This window comes from Pholcus phalangioides, unplaced genomic scaffold (assembly GCF_987345545.1).
Source record: "Pholcus phalangioides strain wild (caught in Gottingen) unplaced genomic scaffold, Ppha-v1.0 ptg000013l_1, whole genome shotgun sequence".
Classification (NCBI taxonomy): Eukaryota; Metazoa; Arthropoda; class Arachnida; order Araneae; family Pholcidae; genus Pholcus; species Pholcus phalangioides.
Window position 1 is genome coordinate 21,328,777 of NW_028301606.1, and position 19,376 is coordinate 21,348,152.

General features: G+C 33.6%; 2 protein-coding genes across 3 annotated transcripts in view; one reads left to right on the plus strand and one right to left on the minus strand.

The window, feature by feature from the left end:
- The window catches only part of LOC149078755 (protein Wnt-5b-like), a 256,727-nt gene that overhangs the window by 92,691 nt on the left and 144,660 nt on the right, over window positions 1-19,376 (plus strand). The window lies entirely within an intron of this gene.
- LOC149078756 (F-box/LRR-repeat protein 14-like) lies at window positions 6,629-9,165 on the minus strand. Its single transcript, XM_089240857.1, has one exon. It carries the CDS (start codon window positions 9,021-9,023, stop codon window positions 7,827-7,829), a length of 1,197 nt encoding a protein of 398 aa, XP_089096983.1. The 5' UTR covers window positions 9,024-9,165; the 3' UTR covers window positions 6,629-7,826.

A 19,376-nucleotide genomic window follows, 5' to 3' on the forward strand; every position in this document is an offset into this window, starting at 1 on the left:
CTCTATGGGTTAGATTGCGTTGGGACAAAAAAGGTTGGGAAATTCTGGTGTATATCATGGTCCATCAGATCCATTTCGTTGAAAATTTTATAAACACTTCTATCATATCCCTCGACATCTGCGTTTCTTCGATGTAAACATACTCAAGAAATAAAGTATTTTTTCATAGCTCAAGCTTTGTGTGTCAACAAGAGCACGCGTAGCTCTTCTCTACACCCCCTCCCCAATTAAGTCCATTATATGCTATGTCAAGCTTCCGTTTTACAGCGCCACCTGAGAATGAAATTTGAATTTTATTTTTAAATTTAAAAAAAAACTCATGGCCATGATGAGTATTTTAGTGCAAACAATACCTTTTACGTCAATTGGCTGATTTTTTTTTTAATGTGTCCAGGACTTCTTGTCCATCCTGTATGTTGTGAGGGAATTTTTTTTTTAATTATGTAAAGCTCAGTATATGCTAAAATGTTTAATTTTCACATATAGAAGAAAGAACAAAAAAAAAAGATTATTCTCCCCCCCAAAAAAAAAAAACGACGGGCATTCCAATAAATACCAAGAGATATCTCAAGAGTCACAAGCAAGAATAACAACACAAATAAAGGTAATATAACAAAATTTATTCTGTAATTTACAGAATTAAGGCTCATTTTAGGCTTGCCCACAACGAAAATCGTTCGTAGCGACAAAATACCTAATTTCTCATTTGATATATCTTCTTTTTCTTTTCATTCTTTTTGCGTTTATATACAATTTAAAATCATTATGTACATCTTTATACAAGCATTTTTTTTTTTTCTTTTTATGCACGAAAAAAATTACATTCCGTGCTGTTGGAATGGTAGAATTTCACCATTTCATCAAACAAGCAAAAATGATTTCGATCATTTTTTTTTCCGTTTTATTACACTTGAGCGTAAAATGATATATATAACTAAATTAGTAACAAAAAATGAAACCACTTAAACAAAAATTCAACAGCAAATACAAAATAATGAAGGACGTATGAGCATTTGATGGCCTGATTCTCGAGTTGAATAAAGAAGCGTAATCAGACTATTTCTCTTATACATATTTCTCGATTTCCCCTTCTTAAATCTTCAACGCATTTCACATTAAATTCAATCGTCATAATTTTAAAATATATTTTTTGAGAGGATGAAATCGAATAAAGGATAAATTACTGGAAAAATTTACGAAAATTCAATACGCATAATTTATTTGGCATTTCATGTCTGATAGATTCGTATAATAATGGCAAAAAAGAATCAAAACACCAAGTTTTGACTCAATGCAACGGAATATGTAAAAAAAAAATTTTAACATGTAAATAAATCATTAAAAAAAAGGATCTAATTTGGCTTTTCTTAACCATAAGATATCAAAACAAAAATCTTATATCAAACAGGGCTTGACAAATTTCAAAAATTTAGGCGTCAGCCAAATTTCCTAGTAGTCCCAAGAATGATTTTAATCTCAGGGAAAACGGTCCTAAATAATTTTTTTTCGACTTTTCCTGGACTTTATATCCTTTTTTTTTAATGTTGAAAGACACACTGTCATGCAATCAGACAACTTTGCGTCACTCATGGACTACAATTTAGCAACCACATACAGAAAATTTTAAGTGCCGACACCGATTTTATAGTCATTCTGGTGCTTAGGATTTGTCATGCCCTTGATATAAGACAGGGATTTTATTCATAATAAAAAGTTAGTAAGCCTGCAATTAGGCTATCACTCGAAGGAAATTATTTTATATTTTAATTATTGATAATTTTTTCTAAATCAATATGACCCCAAAAAATATATGATTTTACGTTTCAACATGATAATGCATATGGATAAAATCCCAGAAAAAAAGTAAGACATTGAAATATACTTTATGATGTCTTTCATTATTTTATAGACTTTATAATTATCTGTCAGTTCTTTTTAATACGACTATTGAGATTTTCCAGAAGGAGGGTAAAAAATAGAAACATCATTCAGAGTAATAATTAATAACTTTGAGTTTTGCATTCACAATAGAATTTCATTTCAATGGAAAACTGCTTTAAAAATTTCTCTAGAATGCAATTGTTTGTAAGTGTAGGTCTACTATTATAAGAAATACTTTTCATTTGAAACACAATGTCCGTAATTAACTAAAAATATTGTAATCATCAATAAGACTCGTAACAATTTATTTAAGGGGAAAGTAAACTGAATTTGGCTAAATTAGGAGAAAAAATTACATTGACTTGTTTTGTTTACCAACACAGCAATAGGCTTAATCCCTTTTATATACGTATTAGGACACATGAACATGTTTTACTTCCTCTATGAGATTATTCTTAATTCTTACAATAAGATTTGAATAAAATTTACCTTTATGTCCTTGAGTTATATGAAAACTCAAAAAACATTGATTAATTCAGTATAATTCAATTCTTTTCAATATCCATGTTGGTTAAGCTACTTCTGAAAAATCATTAGTGGGAATAAATATTTAAAGTTTGTGGTTATGTCTTAGAATTCAATTAACAATTAATATGATAATTAACAATTGATATGATATGATTTTGAGGATGAAAAAGATAACTAAAATTTTCCCAGTATGGCTTGAAATGAAAATAAGAGGACAGAAATTGAATAATACTATACAGAGAATCTCTTGAATGGGAAAAATACTTTTTAATTAAAAAAAATTCTAATTAATGCATCGATCCAATGATATTTAGTTCCAAATGCAGCAATGACTTTTTTCTTTGAAAGATTTCGAACAGAACTTATCCATAATGATTATAATTATTTTTTTAGTCAGAAAATAAATAAAAGAAAATCAAATAGGATTATACATCTTACTGGTATCAAAGATAGTCTACATTTAAAGAAACCTGTTTTTTCCCCCTATATGCTAAGCCCTTCTCTCTTTTTTCAAATGAAGAAAAATGAGATTATTTTTCATGAGGGAGGAGGGGAACTGAAAACCATCACGAATAAAAAAAATCATGCACCATAAGAACCACTATAATTATGTCATAAGTATTGCAGAGCTTATGACAGAATATGTCTGCCTCTTTCTGGACAGGAAAGAAAAAAAAAAAGAGAACTATTGAATAATATTTCTCTGATGCAAATTACAGGCAGGTCACGGTAAATAATCCATAAATGCTTCACCGACCGGTCTCGTATTGGTATAATTTAAACCTTACACTTCAACAACGTTATTAGATTCCCTACAGCATTGCTATATTAAATTTTAAAGTGAATGAGACGTCTAAATTTTTTTTTAAAGAGCTAAACTGTGAACTGTGGGTTCTCATCTATTTTCTGGGCTGAAGATATAACAGAGCAAAAATAATATAAATTATGGGCTACGAAGATATAATAATATATTTATTATTTTCAAATTTTTAGAGGATGAATTTATTGAGGGAATGATTATATATAATCATTAAAATTGAATATATACAATTTTAATGCCTTTCTTCAGCTGCTACTTTGTTAAGCCATGGGCTTGTAGTTGTATACTACTATTGTATTGAGATTTGATAGTCTGTTTTTACCATTTGTGTTTTATTCTTTTGTATTTATTCACAATGGATTTTGTTTGGTAATGACCATATTAATGAATACTTATTGATAGTGGGGATGTAAAGGATTAAGAAATTGATTATGGAACTTCACAGGAAAACAAATAATTTTGTTTCTCTTTTTTCTCAGGAAAAAGTATCATTATATATGAATTAGTTTTATATTCCATATACAAATACAATTCATATTCATTGAAAATGATTCTTTCTTGTTTCTATTCTTTCTTTCTTCAAATGATATGACCTAACAAATGAGATTTCCTCACATTTCATAACTCAAGATAGGGATTCTGAACCATGTCTCAACTTCTTTCTTACGTATACAACTCTATATTACAAGCAAACAGAGAAATTTTTGGAAGAAAAACAGAATGACAAATTAAAGAATACCAAATCATATGAGGGGCTTAGAGTCAGAGTGTTGTAGTCAATAACAATCCTTATTTGGAGAAAAAAGGTTTTATTAGAATTTTTGTCATAGAGTCCCACGTTAAAAATTTTGTAATTTCACAATCTAGTGATGAACTATTGAAGCTGAGACCTAGTGCATTTTTTCTTTTGATAGTTTAGCACTTCTAGATTGCATTTCTGGACTTGAGTCAGAATTGTTGAAAATTGACTTGCACCAGGGGTTGACAAATCGAAAAAAAAAATTTAGGTGTCAGCCAAAATTTCCGAGCCAAGATTTTTTTGTTTCCTGTGAAAAATGGTCTAAATAATTTTCTTTGTGCTTTCCTGGGACTTGGAAACCTTCTCCCATGTTGTTAGAAATGCTTACATAAATCCATCTCCAGAGTTCAATTTAGTCAGCACCCATAGAAAATTTTTATGAGTGAACGCAGATTTTTAGTTATCATGGCGGCCTGGGATTTGCCAAGCCTTGACTTGCACCACTCTGACTTTCAGAAAGGGTTCAGAAACCACACAGTGCAAATCAATTTTCAGAAAATGACTTGCGTATTGCAAATGCCTCTTCACTGTTAAAATTTTGTTGTTTTTTTCCAAATTTTTGTTGTGTTGCCAAAGCATTCAAGTCACTATGTTCATATTGCAACAGCACATGTGATGCCACTTATGCTGACCACAAAATAAAAGATCCTTTTATCTCATTTCTAATGTTTATTGATTTACACTGATTTTCAATGGGAATCAAATAGGAACATTTAGTGAAGATAAACCAATAATGATAACACTGGCTTGATGTGATACTAGTAAAGTACGCTAAAAATCTTAAAACTTTGATAACAATTTTAAGAAAAGAATTGGTTTGAAAAAGAATGTTACCACACATTTTATTACTTATATTAACTGATAGGTAATAAAGAGAGATTCAAAGATATTTTGTTATATACTTCACTCTCATGGAAAAGAAGATGGACTAAAATGGAAGTATTTGATTCATTTAGGGAGCTATGTTATGTTTTAAAATTGTTTTGAAACAATACTGAACAAATTCCAGGTGACCATACTGACTGAAGAATTGGCATTAAAATTTTTTTGAATCAGTCTAAGAGCAATGCAAAATTTTTAGAACATATGTCATGGTGCCTACAAACATGGAAAAGGCTCTTGAGTCCTAGAAATGTGTAAAAACATGTATTGGGACATTTCAATCTCTCTGAAAAATAAGTTTGGCTTTTGAAAATTTGACTGGTACCTTATTATTATTTTTTAAATTCGTCAAACACTGGCTTAGACATTTATGTGAAATAGGAAAAGGTAGATGTTTCAGGTCAATTTAATTTGTCTCATTCAAGTAAATATCATCCCCCTCATGCTAGAAGCATGAATGTGCAATGACCTTGGGGGGAAAAAAGAATGTGAGGGAAATATTTGAATGTTTAGTCTAGCTAAGGAAATAATTTTCCAAAAATATTTTGTAGCATGTGTTTCAATATTGATGCACATTCACGTTTCAGGCAAAACTTAATAGCAGAATAAGGTATTCATCAAGCTGATCAACCCAAAAAGTAAGCATTCCCTTCACCGGGGGTCCCCAAGGGGCCCCAGCCTTTAAGATGGCTAATGGCCCAATTTAAGGGCCAGTCCCCACCGTAAAATTTTGAGTCTGGTCTGGTCTGGTCAACCCAAAAAGTGAAAATTTGCAAATTCATGTGTCTAGCATGAGGAGGGAGGAAATGAGAAACATTTCTGAACAGGAATAACGTAATGGTATGCATGGGACAAAGGAACAATTCCTTTTTGAAATTTAATTCTAGTAAGTAATCAGGACGTTAGGCAATACATTAATTCTTCTTCACTTCCCCTAAGATCAAGACTCCTACATTTTGAAGCAAGGCCCAAGGTATGGATTTCCACAGAAAACTTTGAAGAAAATTCATAACTTAGAAAACATAAAATAAGATTTATCAAAGTCTCAGAGCCTAGAGCCCTGTCAGTTTTCTACATATTAGGGTGCCAAGTATGCTATCATTTCAATGATCCTGTACTACATGGATGGATGGATGGAGAGCATGGAGGAGGAGAGCAATGCTCCTCCCCCCCAAGCATCAAAGATAAGCATCATTATTTCCCCCCCCCCCCAAGAATTTCAAGTCTATCTCCGCCTATGCTGCAATATCCTAAAAGAAGACAATTTAATCAAAATCTTTGTTGTAGGTAAAAATTTTGAATAAAGTATTCTCCACTACGATGCTGATATCCATATTAAAATATGGAATTCACATACAATTAACAACATATAATTAAGGATTTTGTGAGGATTTTTCTCACTTTAGCCTCATAATTATTCTATTTAATGATTCCTCAAAATCATGATCATATTCAAAAGTTTTTATGGAAGAGAAGTTTGAAGGAAATTTGACATTTTTACATATGTTTGCAAATTTTCACAAAAAAATGTCTTGATGGAAGAGGAATTTAATTTTGTGCTCTAATTATTGAAAAAAAAAATTAAATAAAGCACACTGAAATTTTTTCCAACATAATTTTTTTTTTTTTTTACACATTGTGACTAACTTGAAAAAGGAATTTATTATAAAATTAAATATAACAGTTTATAAACTGTTCTCTGCAAGAGAAATTTGTTCTGCTATCATTATTATTTTGCTGCTTTTGAAAATAGTAAAGGAACTTTTCCTTCTTTTTCATAATTATGATATTTAATAATTTGTAATTCCCAGAAAATCATAATCATATTCAAAAGTTTTATCAATCTTAATTTTTGAGAAGGAAAAGAAGTTTGGAGAAAATTTGATATTTTTACATATTTCAACAAAAAAAAGTCTTGGTGTTTCTTGGAAAAAGAATTTAGTTTTGTGCTTCAATTGCTGAGAAAAAAAAAATTAAACAACATGCTGGACATTTTTCTGACATATTATTGAAAGGATTTTTGTTTTGCACATCTTGGCTTTTAACTTGAAAAAATTAATTTATTACAAAATTAAATATAAAAGTTTGTAACTATTTTTCTGCAAGAGAAATTTATTTACTGTCATTATAATTATTATTTTGCTGCTGTTGAAAATAATGATAAGCATGCAGGGAAGGAGGGAGGGAGAGGAATTATATAAAAAAAATACGGTAATTATATAAAAAAAGAGACTCAAAATCACAATCAATCATATTCAAAAGTTCTATGAACCTTAATTTCTGAAGAGGAAAAGAAGTTTGGAGAAAATTTGACATTCTTACACATTTCAACGAAAATAAAAGGCCCCTCTGTTTCTTGTGACTCTTAACTTGAAAAAAAAAATTGATTTATTATAAAATTAAATAATTTGTAAATGTTTCTCTACAAGATAAATTTGTTGCTTTTGAGAATAACAATAGTACTTTTCCCTCTTTTTTTATATATAATTACCCTATTTAATAATTCCTCAAAATCATGATCATATTCAAAAGTCTTTTGAATGTGAAGAAAAGAAATTTGGCATTTATATATATTTTTGCAAATTTTCATAAAAAAAGTCTTGAAGTTTCATAGAAGAGGAATTTAATTTTTAGCTTTAATTATTTAAAAGAAATCAAATAAAACTTGATGGATATTTTTTTTCTGACGTATTATTGAAGGGATTTCTTTTACACATTGTAACTCTTACTTTGAAAAAATGACTTTATATGAAATTAAATACCTGAAATAGTTTGTTAATGTTTCTCTACAAGAGAAATTTTTTTTAGTCATTATTATTATTTTGCTGCAGTTGAAAATAGTAACTGAACTTTTTTTTTTCATGTTTTGTTCAAAGTAAAGAATTCAAATAATTTAGCCAAATAATGTTCAAAAGGTCACCTTTTTTGCCATAATCCCAAATTAAGGACACTAAGTTGAGGTAACTGCATGACTTTCTCCAGGCCGACAGTCGTAATGTTCACACACCCGTACAGGTCTATTCGCTGCAACCTCTGCAGGTGCTCGGCTATCAGGCTGAGTCCTTTGTCGGTGACGCGGCTGCACTGACCTATGTTCAAGGTGTGCAGATCCGTGAGTGTCCTGGCGATCCTGGATATGCCCTCGTCGCTAATAGGGCACGCGTTCAGACTGAGGCTCTTCAGGTTGAAAAGCCCCTGCGACACGTACAGGAGACCCTGGTCGCCTACTTTGTCACAGAAACTCACGTCGAGGATCCATATCCTCGAGTTGTTCTCGGCTAGGTAGGCCAGGCCCTGGTCCGATATGTTGTCACAGCTGCGTAGGTTCAACTCCTGCAGAGACGACATCCTCGCGACGTGCTTCAGTCCCGTGTCGGTGACACTGCCGCAAAAGCTCAGGTTTATACTCTTCAGATTATTCAGGCCGACGCTCAGGTGCTTCAGGCCGTCGTCCGTCAGTTTTTGGCAATCCTGGAGCCCGAGGTGCTCGATCGAAAGGGTCCCTTCGGCGGCCTCGGGACTAAGCCCGGCCAGGTGTCCGATACCGGCGTCCGAGACGTTCCGGCAGCTCCTGAGGTTCAGAGTCCGTAGCCGCCTTAAACCCCACGCAACTAACAACAGGCCCGTGTTGGTGATGTTGGAGCAACCCCCGAGATCCAGCACCTCGAGGTTCTTCAGGTGCTGCGCTATCCTCCTGAGACTGGAGTCCGTTATCTGTTTGCACATACTGAGGTTGAGGACAGTTAACGTGGGTATGTCGAACATGAAGGCTTGGTTGAGCCAGGTGTCCGTCAAGTTGAAGCAACCGATGAGGTTCAGGCTCTCGATGTTGGGCACGCCTTGGACAACGTCTTTCAGGGTCCTGCGGATGCTTAGAACCTGAACGCGTCGAATTCCGCGGGTTACCAGTGACTGGAACAAAGAAGGATTGGAGCGTCGTAAGTGTAGCTTCGCCTCGACCCCACGCCACACGGACTTGTGGTAGGCCGCGTCGCGCCAGGCCGTGCACACTTGAGCCGCTCGGCCTTTCTCTCGAACGTCCAAGTAACCGAATATGAGGGCCAGGATTTCCGGATAAAGGCACGAGATGTGGGCCTGACTGCGGCCCTCCATTTTCCCATGGCAGATAAACAACACGATTATTCTCGATAGCGGCGGCCGATATCAGTTTTGAAAACACCACAACACCGAAGGAAAAAATCGACGACGCTCCTACTCGGGATGATAGCAAACGGCTTTTGCGATCACGCCTCAGGCGATGCCCGCTAGATGGCGGTGAGCGTTGAAGTGACGTCACGGAGAAACAGCTACTCTCATTGGAGGGATTTCCACCCTTTTCCGCTGACTTTTTTTCCCTATATTTTCTTTTTTTCCCCCCCTCTTTTTTCTCTTTCCTTCTTTTGTGTACACATGATGGTTTTGGGTGGGCAAATTTGATACTTTTCTCTCTTTTTTCCCCCCAGAGGGATTTTGTTGTTTTTTATTCTCTTGAAGAAAACTTGCGCGAGGACAAAGTGGTTTCTGAAATTTCAACTAAAAGGATTTATCACGATTATATTTGTATATATGCACATATACCTTATAAAAATAGTGGATAAATTATTTTCAATTCTTATTTTAAATATACAGCAATAGCTCAATCAGTACCGTCTTAACTTGAGACGCTTAAGGCATGGGGCCCACACGGACACGGCCCAGGGGGTTCACAAAATTGAGATTTGGTTAAAATTTTCGAGAATTTGGCCGGTAAGGCCTCAGAAAAATCACTTGGCCGGGGGGGGGGGGGGAGAATGATGCTATTGAGACGCCCCTGAGCTCATCGTCACGAATCTTCAGAGTTTGTTTCGGAACAAACTTGCGTCGATTGTGACTTCGGAAAAATTTCATGACTCGAAGTGGCAATTTGAAAAGTTATCGAATAATTAGTAAATACTGAAAGTAAATACATATTCTTCACAAAGTTTCAAGACTGTGGCTGATGGGTAACACCACCTGTTCTCGATAATCGAATATTACAAATCAAGTCGAATAAAATTAACTTTTGAGAGAGGTAGACAACTTTTTTCTCAGCCCAATATATCAAGGATGTTATGCCGAGGTGAACTTGGAAAGAAAATTCACCCGGTCCTCGCCGGAACTCGAGCCCAGGCCCCTCTTGCAAACCGAGCACTGGAGACGACCCTACTTTCCTTGTTTCACACATCGTGGCGTGAGGCTCTGAAGTAGACTCATTAGTAGCCTCTCTTAACCCTTCAAGCCGGTTCAGAAATTGAAATGCCAAAGCCCGCAGTTAATTTAAATTTTCAAGAAATTGAAGTTTGTGCAGCTCTTCTGAAAATAATTTACATATTTTTTTTTCAACTTTAATTCAAGAATTGTAAAAAAAAAAAAGTTATATTAAATGTCAATTTTATGCGATAAAAATTTTTACTGAGATTGTGTATTTTAAAAAATAATCAAGAATAAATAATCAAGACAATAAAAACTTCACAACCCATGACGTTCCACGTACTGAGATTCGAGCAGAGGGGTTAACTTCAGCAAATGGTCCCCAGGTGGGACTGTAGAGAGAGAGAGAGACAGAGAAACGGTTTTTTTCTCAGCCTATAATATATCAAGGAAATATATATTTCCTGGATATTATGCCATGAATATTTATTTCCTTAAAATTAGCTTTATTCGTTTCGTATAAAAAAAAAATGGAAACAAATTTTGAAGAAACACATATTATATGCAGATCATAAAGTACATACACCATGTATAGATAGAGGTTACCAAACTTTCTATTCTATTCTACCGTTCTCTTCTTCAGAATTTTTTTGTGAACTTTTCATCAAAAGTCAACCCGTAGGATCCTATGTTATATCCCACAGAGCTTCTATCACCCCCCCTGTCCCAGACCATTCCATCGATCCATTTGCCCAACACTGATCTAGTGGCAAATAAATAGGCGATAAAAAGAATTGCGTTTTTCAGGAATGTCGAATAAAAATTACAAAATAAACAAAAGATTAAAAAAAAAAATCAAAAATATTTACAACAAAACATAAAAGAAAATTTTTCTGAATTAATACATAATTCATACATGGTAAAACTGTGGTAGATAAACTTTTGTCCTCATAAATACCAAAACAACAATCTATTTCTTTCATTAACATGAATAATTTCAATAATAATACTTTTTTAAATGTTACGTATATGAACGTGCTGTTTTTTTTTTCCCAGTGACAATTAATTACACAATTATACAATTCCGTGAAGAAGAAACTTGTTTCCATTGTTCCTCTTCTAAAATATTTCTTGGAATATCTCTTTAATATTTCAAGAACTTTATTGGCTTTCATATACATACTAGCTTCACTGCCAGGCATCTTTACTGGCAATATTTTCCGTACTTCTGGGAACATGGACATAGGCAGTTCGAGACAAAATTCTCTCATGGGCGTAAGTGCCTCTAGTGCGAGAAAATATCAAAAAAAAATTATATTGAGCTTAACGTAAGCGTCGTATTCAGGTACCCGCAGCAAATTTTCAAAATAAAATTTATATCACATGAAATGACTTGTTTTTCTTGTATTCCGTTAAAGAAATGATTGCTAAATGCTCATAATCAATTCTGAATAACTGAAATGCAGTTTAATTCGTTGATATTCGATGTTCATATGGTAATGTTCTTATTCAATTTCTTGGACATGGTGCTTTTAGAAAAGTTATGTTTTTAGAAACGTAAAAGACACGAAATCCCCCAAAGTGGGCCCTGAGAGGCAATGGTATGGTCAAGAGGGAGATAGAAGCTATGGGTATAGTATACAATCCTATGAGTTGGCGGGCGATGAAAAAAAAAATTCTGAAGAAGGGGCGGTAGAACAAAAAAGTTTGAGAAACTCTAAAATTTATCTGCTCTAAAATTCTCTGCTGTGTTGTTATTTTTCTTAAATGTAAGCGCAACGACAGATATTCAAGAATATATGGTACAATCAGAGCAGGGCCGTAACTGGGGGGGGGGGGAACAACTGCCCCGGGTGGCAATTATGGGTGAGGGGTGAGGGGATAAAGAACACCGTTATAAAATTATCAAATTTTAAAGTTGTGGGGCGGCAGCATAATGTTTGCTGTGGGTGGCAAAAATCATAGTTACGGCCCTAAGTCAGAGGCGGATTTAACGGTGGATGCAACGTGCACGCACCCTGGGCCCCGACTTTTGAAGTTCCCCCAAAAAATTCGAACTCTACACTTTTTCTAATTTAAGAGGCCCAACATTTTCTTCTGCGCCCGGGTCCTCAACCGACCTTAATCTACTTCTGGGTACAGTAATTACTTAAATTCAATGCGCACAACAACTCCCAGTTGATTGGAATACATCACGAACTTCATACCTCATAATTCACCTTTTAATACGTTATACTACGTGATTACATAAGAAGAAATTGAGAAAGGCCTAAAAAATCTAGTTATAATTACGATTGCATAAAAGAAATACACGAAATATTTCAAGGGCAAAAAGAAGTAGAAAACGATCAAACTAAATTGCTATTTCTTGTTTCAAGGCAGATTAAGGAATATAATGAAAACCAAAATATATACTGTATAGAGCACATATATATGTAAATATTATTAGATGTTTTATTGCTAAAAAAAGAGGGTGAAAGAAGTGCAAACTAATGATTGATCGAGGAATGTCATTTTTGTAACAGATAATGTAAACAAAAATTCTATCGTTTGAATATTTTTCTTGAATAAAGAAATTGGGTCATGGTTTTTGAAATTTTTGTAGGGTATGTTCTTATCTCGACATATGGTGTGCTTTCATTATTCTTTTAAGTTTTTAGTTTCGATGAATTTCAAATTGTATGTAATTAGTAGGGCTCGGATTTCTATGTCTCTATCTTTTTTTTTTTTTTTTGAATGTTTCACTATTTTAAGGCATATTTTGCATATTTCAGAGTTCTTGATAAAAAAAGTAAATTTTTCAGACAGGTTTCTTTTCGGTTCCCGCATCTAACGAAAGCTCTTTCTTCTTCATGGAAACTCGTGGGAAAAATTGGCTAATATTGGTACATGGGGGAAATTTTTCAGCGTTTGTGGGAAATTTTGAGTTTATATCAAATAAAAAGAATTATCAACTTTTTTTAAAAAATTTGTGCAATATTCTTCTGAAGCTAAATACTCAGCTGGATATTTTTAGCTGTAGATGGAAGCACATTAGTTCTGAATTTGTGGGGGGAAGAAACAAGGGAAATTTTGGCTCGATGAGATTACCATTTGAAGTTTTTAGGGCATAAATATCCTAGCCCTAGTTATTAGGAATGAACATTTCACTAAAAAAATACAGTACTACATTATTCAAATTATCATGAAACTCATTTCGACTTAAATAAAGGAGAAGTCAAATTTTTCCAGTGGTTAGTCACAAGATGGTAAGCCCTATAGCCATATATTTGGGCCTATTTAGGGTCTGTATTACTGTACGGTCAAATATTTTTTGTGCGCTTTGCCCGAACATATTTTAACATGTGGCACCAGAGCCAAGCTCAGCCAAACATCTATAGTTACTGTATTTTAATGTTATTTCTCACAAAAAGCTAAAATGGAATATTTCTAGAGAGACTAAAAATTTTACTTGTTTTTCTTAGTATAAAAATATCTGCAATAAAATATAAAGATAAGTATTAAAAAAATCATTCAAATATAATACAGATTACGTACAGTTATTTTTGCTGAAGCTCAGAAAAAGATTAATAAAAAAATATAGTAACAGATATAAAGAGCATGCGATACGTCGATGACATTTTAAAAATAAAAATCAGTCGATTGACATGAAAAAAAAGTACAATTTGTAATAAAATACAAATTATTATGGCGTGGCAATTTTTTTCCCCTGAATAATAATATAGTTCAAAATTTTATTCACAGATGACTCTGCGCTGTATCACCAAAAACTCGACAAAACATAAAATGAGATGCAAACAGTATATAACGTTTATTTCAATTTGCGTTACATCAAACTACCACATTTAAATATGATCACCCTTTCACCTGCTTAGATGTAGCCTCAGCTGGAAAGGGGCCTCGTATTGAAATCTGTTTTTTTTATGTAACGCAAATTGTTACATTAAAACATGAATTACACACTGTTTGTGTCGCATATTTTAGATGTTTTGCGTCAGTTTTTAATGATCTGTGACTGCGAGGGTCATTTTTATTTCAATTATCTTTCAGCGTCATCTGTGAGTGAATTTTTTAACAGTTTTTTTATTTATTTTGTCAAGAAAAAAAAAAGTATACGAAAAATAAGTATTTTAGAGCAAACCGCAACTCTGTTTATGTGAATTTAATGACCATTTATTAATTATTAAAATATGTCAAGGACTTATCGCAAACCCTGTGTTTTTTAAATGTTAAACAATATCACATCAGAGTAATACTAATCCGATTACTCATTTTTATGGACCGAATATGAATTTTTAACATGTATAACACAATTACATAAATTAAATTGGTGATAAATTTGCCAATTTGTAGAAAAATAGACAAGTGGTTCATGAAAGATTCATTACGTTTGCGATGGAAACGTCTAATTTCTGAATTGGCAATCTTTCAGACGTTGCGGGCCAAATTTACACTTTCAGTGGAGCCCGCGGACCACACACTCACAAAGCAGTACAGGACTGGTGCTTTGTGAGTCTTACAATTATTGTAAAATTCATAAGGACCTTACGTCAGTTGCAGTAGCGGGTATTCAAATGGTAAGACGCCTTGTTATACAGAGGTGGATTTAACGACGCGTGCACCGGGCACGAGCTTTTCCCTCCGACATCTGAAGGGAACCGAAAAACCCCAACTTAAGACTTTTTACCAATTTAAGGAACCCAAGATTTTCTTCTGCGCCCGGGACCTCAACCGAACTTAATCTGTTTGTGTTGGTACATACTAGTGGCCCTATCTAACGGGCCCAGAGTGAGAGAGGGAGATGGGAGGGCTGAATTATTGAAGTCATTTAAATTCTGAAATTCATTTTTTTTTCATTTAATATGAATTTGAATTTCCTTATTCGAAAATAAATCCTTTCATTAAATATGAAGTTCTCCGTTGATTCTGAAAAAAGAAAAATTATCAATTCTTTTATTTATGCTGATATTAATTTTCCAATCTTGAAATTTTCTCAGTAATTACGATATTATTCTAAATAAAACTACAGAAATTAGTTAAAGTTTACTTACCAAGTTAGTTAAAGTTATTTGCAAGTTTTTATTTTCAATTACACTGTTTTTTATTTCTTTCACTAATTCTAAAAAAAATTTCTTTGAATGATTCTTGAAATTATTTCTATCCGTCCTAAAATATATGCAATCCCAAGGCAATGGGCGGTTGTGGAGTGGGGCTCTGAAAAGTATTTCGAACCCAGGACCACACAGCGTTCCTGGTGAATCTGGAGAACATATAAACAGTAATTCTAAATACTCCAGTATAACCTATCTGGTCGAGTGGTCATAGTGACGGACTCGCATCGCGAGGACCCGGGTTCGAACCCCGCAGAGAGCAACAGGCCTACAAACGGTACAAATACTCAATCATTACACTTCACTTCTGAAATGTAGATGACAGCACTGAAAAATCAGACACAACACTAGATACACACTCAGACTGTTAGGTACACACACTTACTTTTCCGGCACAACTCGTTAAGCAGTAAATTGCCCATGGCGATAGACGCGAGTTGTGCTGGGTTTGAAAGAAATATCCCACCACAGAGATGGTCGGCCGAAGTTGGTTTTCCGTGTTTCCCAGCTTCGAGGTGTGAATGCGGCCGATCTCCCCGTTGAAAAGTCTCACCAAAGAGAGAAAGAGAGCAACAGGCCTACAACTGTCAACGATCTTCAATCATTACACCGCATGCATAGTCTGTCTGAAAAATGATGGCAGATGGCAACACTGCGCATAACAAGCATTACACAAACTTCAGTTTAGATTCACTACGCACACATTCCAGCATGTACCAATTCGTTAGAAATTCCGCAGAGGAATGTGGATGAGGTGCATGTGTGTGTGTGGTTTAGTAGTAGTATAACCTATCAGTGACCAGCGGAGAAATTATATTAGAATAATTCTTTTTTTGAATCGTCTTTCACGGTTAAATAGATTTTTTTACCGAAATGGTGTTTGGGATGAAGCAGAAAAAGCTTCGAGGACAACATTTAGCCGGCGTGAGCCGTGTTTTAAAGACTTCTGATGCACAGTGTAAACCCTCTATAGTCCCGTATATATTTGAATACACATGGCAAATACATGGAGAAAAACCCACTATATATATACTATGTTCTTTTCAGTTTTATATATTTTTTTAAGTATATTTTTTAGTTTCATTCCTTTACAAAGTACGGCTGTATAAGTACAATACGTTTTTATGCGGAACGAAATTATTTTTTACTCAGTGTCATTTTTCGAGTGCTGTTAAAATATTTTTGTGCTCAAAGATTTAAATCGCACCAAATTCAGAGAACTGGAAATAAAAAAATTCCAGGTAAAAACTATTCAATTTTGCTAAGCAAGATTTTATCGGTTTATAGATAACATTAAAAAGTCATGGCAAACAGTATATATTTCTATAGAAATAACCCTTAATTAACTATTTTAGCTAATTAAAAAAATCACTCAAATTATTTGAATTCCTTATGTATTGTTTAAACTTAAAATATGTACTAACAGCACCAATTTATATCCATATTTGTAACAAAATGCTTAATACGTTTAATGGGGCTGAACCATAGGTTAATACGAAAAACTTCAGCGAATTTATTCGAAAAGACATGATTGCTCCAAATATATATTCAAGGAAACAAATAATGAAACGACAACTACAAAACTGTTGTTGAACATAAAATTCAAAAATATGATAATACAAAAGAAAGATGATGTAATTCCAAAAAAATGGAAATTCAGCTAAAAATTTTTCCCATTGTTGTCGTTTTTTCCCCCCCCCCTTACTTCGTACGTTATTCAACTTCTAATGCTGTCCAATTGTTTCAAATACTTTAGATCCGTTTTAATAGAGACTAAGTCTAAACAAACGAACAAAAATAACTTTGAAAAATAAGCAAATAAACGTCTGGGGAGGGGAAAAAAACACCTGAAAAAAAAAAAACAGTTCAAAGAAATCCCTAAGAAGAGTGAGAAAATGAAAGAGAGAAAAAAAAATACCTTTTTTTAAAAAAAAAAACGTTTGTGAAATTTAAAGTTTTTTCCCTTTTTTTCTGAGAATATCAGCTTCTTGTGTAATTTTTTTTCTCTCTTTTCTCTCCTTTCGGTTTTTCTTTTACTTTTCTTATTCCCGACGGGTATTCGATAGGATGGGGGGGAAAAAATTGTGTGGGGGAATATTTATGAAAAAAAAAATGGTGGAAAAAAAAAAATTCCGCGATATAAACTAGAGAAGATAACGACTTCGGGAGGCTAAAAAGTTGGCAGGGGTTGGTTGTAAGTAAAAAGAAAAAAATAAATAAATGAGGGTTTCGTGTCTTTTTGGAATCCGAAGGTGTTTTTATCCCCAGAAATGAGGAAGGGAGGTGAAGGATGGTGGGATGGAATACTTTAAAATGGGTAAAAAACCGCTGAAAAACGTAAAAAAGAAATTATTTATCCGGGGGAAAAAAATAACCAAGCACATATACATTTTTTCAACAGTAAAAATGATAAACAGGTTATAAGAAATAGAAGCTGAGAAAATTTTTTTTCGAAATTTTAAAATATTCGAGATTGATATACACCGAGTATGTGTGTTTTGTATATCTCTTTCGGGTGTTTCAATAATGAAAATATTTGTTTCATAAAAGAAATCACATTTCTATTTCGTGATTATAGTGGGCTTGCATGTTGCTATTTCTGAGTCCGTGGAAATGATGGTTCTGAACTTGATGAGGGATGGTTGGAATTCACTAAAATAAACATTTTTTTTATTAGAGAAAAGTATATGCCCATTGAATTGCGCTAGACTTGTGGTAAAACATATCCCGTACTGTTTGAGTTTTATATAACATGGGGGAACTTCTATTTCGTGACCTTAGTAAACCTTGAAACACTTTTGACCAGGGCCGCAACTAGATGCTTGATCAACCGGGGCCAGTGCGTATTTTGTCGTCCCCTTGTAATGCTGAAGGAGAGGTTTCAGAATGAAATTTGCGCCCCCCTCGGGTCCAGCGCCCGGGGCACGAGATCCGCCTGCTTCCCCCTAGTTGCGGCCCTGCTTTTGACAGTATTGCTTTCTAGCTGATGTTTTGGGGTGCAAGAGATTAGAAATACATAACCTTATAACTGAACGTAGTTTCAGCTCCTTGTCTATGGCATTGGCAGAGATTTTGCACTCAGGAACATAAAGTAAAATAAAAATGTGTAATTGTTTTTTCCGTGTTTCTTCTGAATATTTCAAGATTAACGAACCGTATTTAGTAATTATATTCTATGCTTCTCCTGATAAATCATACCAAGTGCTCAATCATACCAAGCATCATGAAAAAGTTATTGATATTTTTCACAAATAATATAAGCATCGTGTACCTTGGAACAGTATAAAATTTGTAATTTTCCTAGTTTACCTCAGAATACTCAAACTTACACCAATTTTTAATACTTCTTCTTTTGCTTTTAAATACAACTTACATTTTAAATTTTATTTCTCTATACTTCTCTCCAACAAAAACTTCAGCTATTCCCATATCTTCTATTCCATCCACCTTTGGTTATTTCCTGGTAAATATATTGAAAAAAAGTTTACAGTATGGGATGCGTTCAACAAAAGCTTTTACTTAATGAATTTCCTTAGGAGGAGAGGTAAGAAAATATTTCGTTCATCAGTGCCAGATATAGCAAATATTGACATCACGGATATTGTAATGAAATCACCTAGCATCAAAGGAACTGACAACTAAAGATTCAGAATCATAATTTTCTTTTCTACATGTATAATAAAGAATATAATTATATATATTTCATCTATAAAAATACGTTCCTACCTCCACTATTGTTACTTTTGTTTATATATATTGATAATCATATGTGTCACTATTTTGATATTTTATACTTCAATATATGATTTATATTAAAAATACTTATTATATTATTTTTCTTGTGACATTTGTATTTTTTTGTTTTCGTAATTTTACCCTGTTTCGAGTTAAAACAGTGCATGCTTCAATGTATGATACCCCTTGTTGTACCTTGGTAACATTTTTGTTTTTCAAACATCCATATTTCATGATTACAGTAAGAAAAAAAGGTAATTTAAAATTTATATGTTTCATATAGAGTTACATATACAGTTACGAAAAATGAATTTAGTGAAATTTTACGGTAAAAATTGGCTGTGAAAAAAAAGTTTGAAAAATAATGTATCAAGGTGTAACAGTCTCCCCCGTACTTGAAAATAGTTTTGTGGTTTTTAATTTTTTTTCACGTGAGGGAGTCTATGTGCGC

Excerpts from the sequence above, each read along its gene's own strand:
- LOC149078756 (XM_089240857.1), bottom strand. The coding sequence starts at position 9,023 with ATGGAGGGCCGCAGTCAGGCCCACATCTCGTGCCTTTATCCGGAAATC.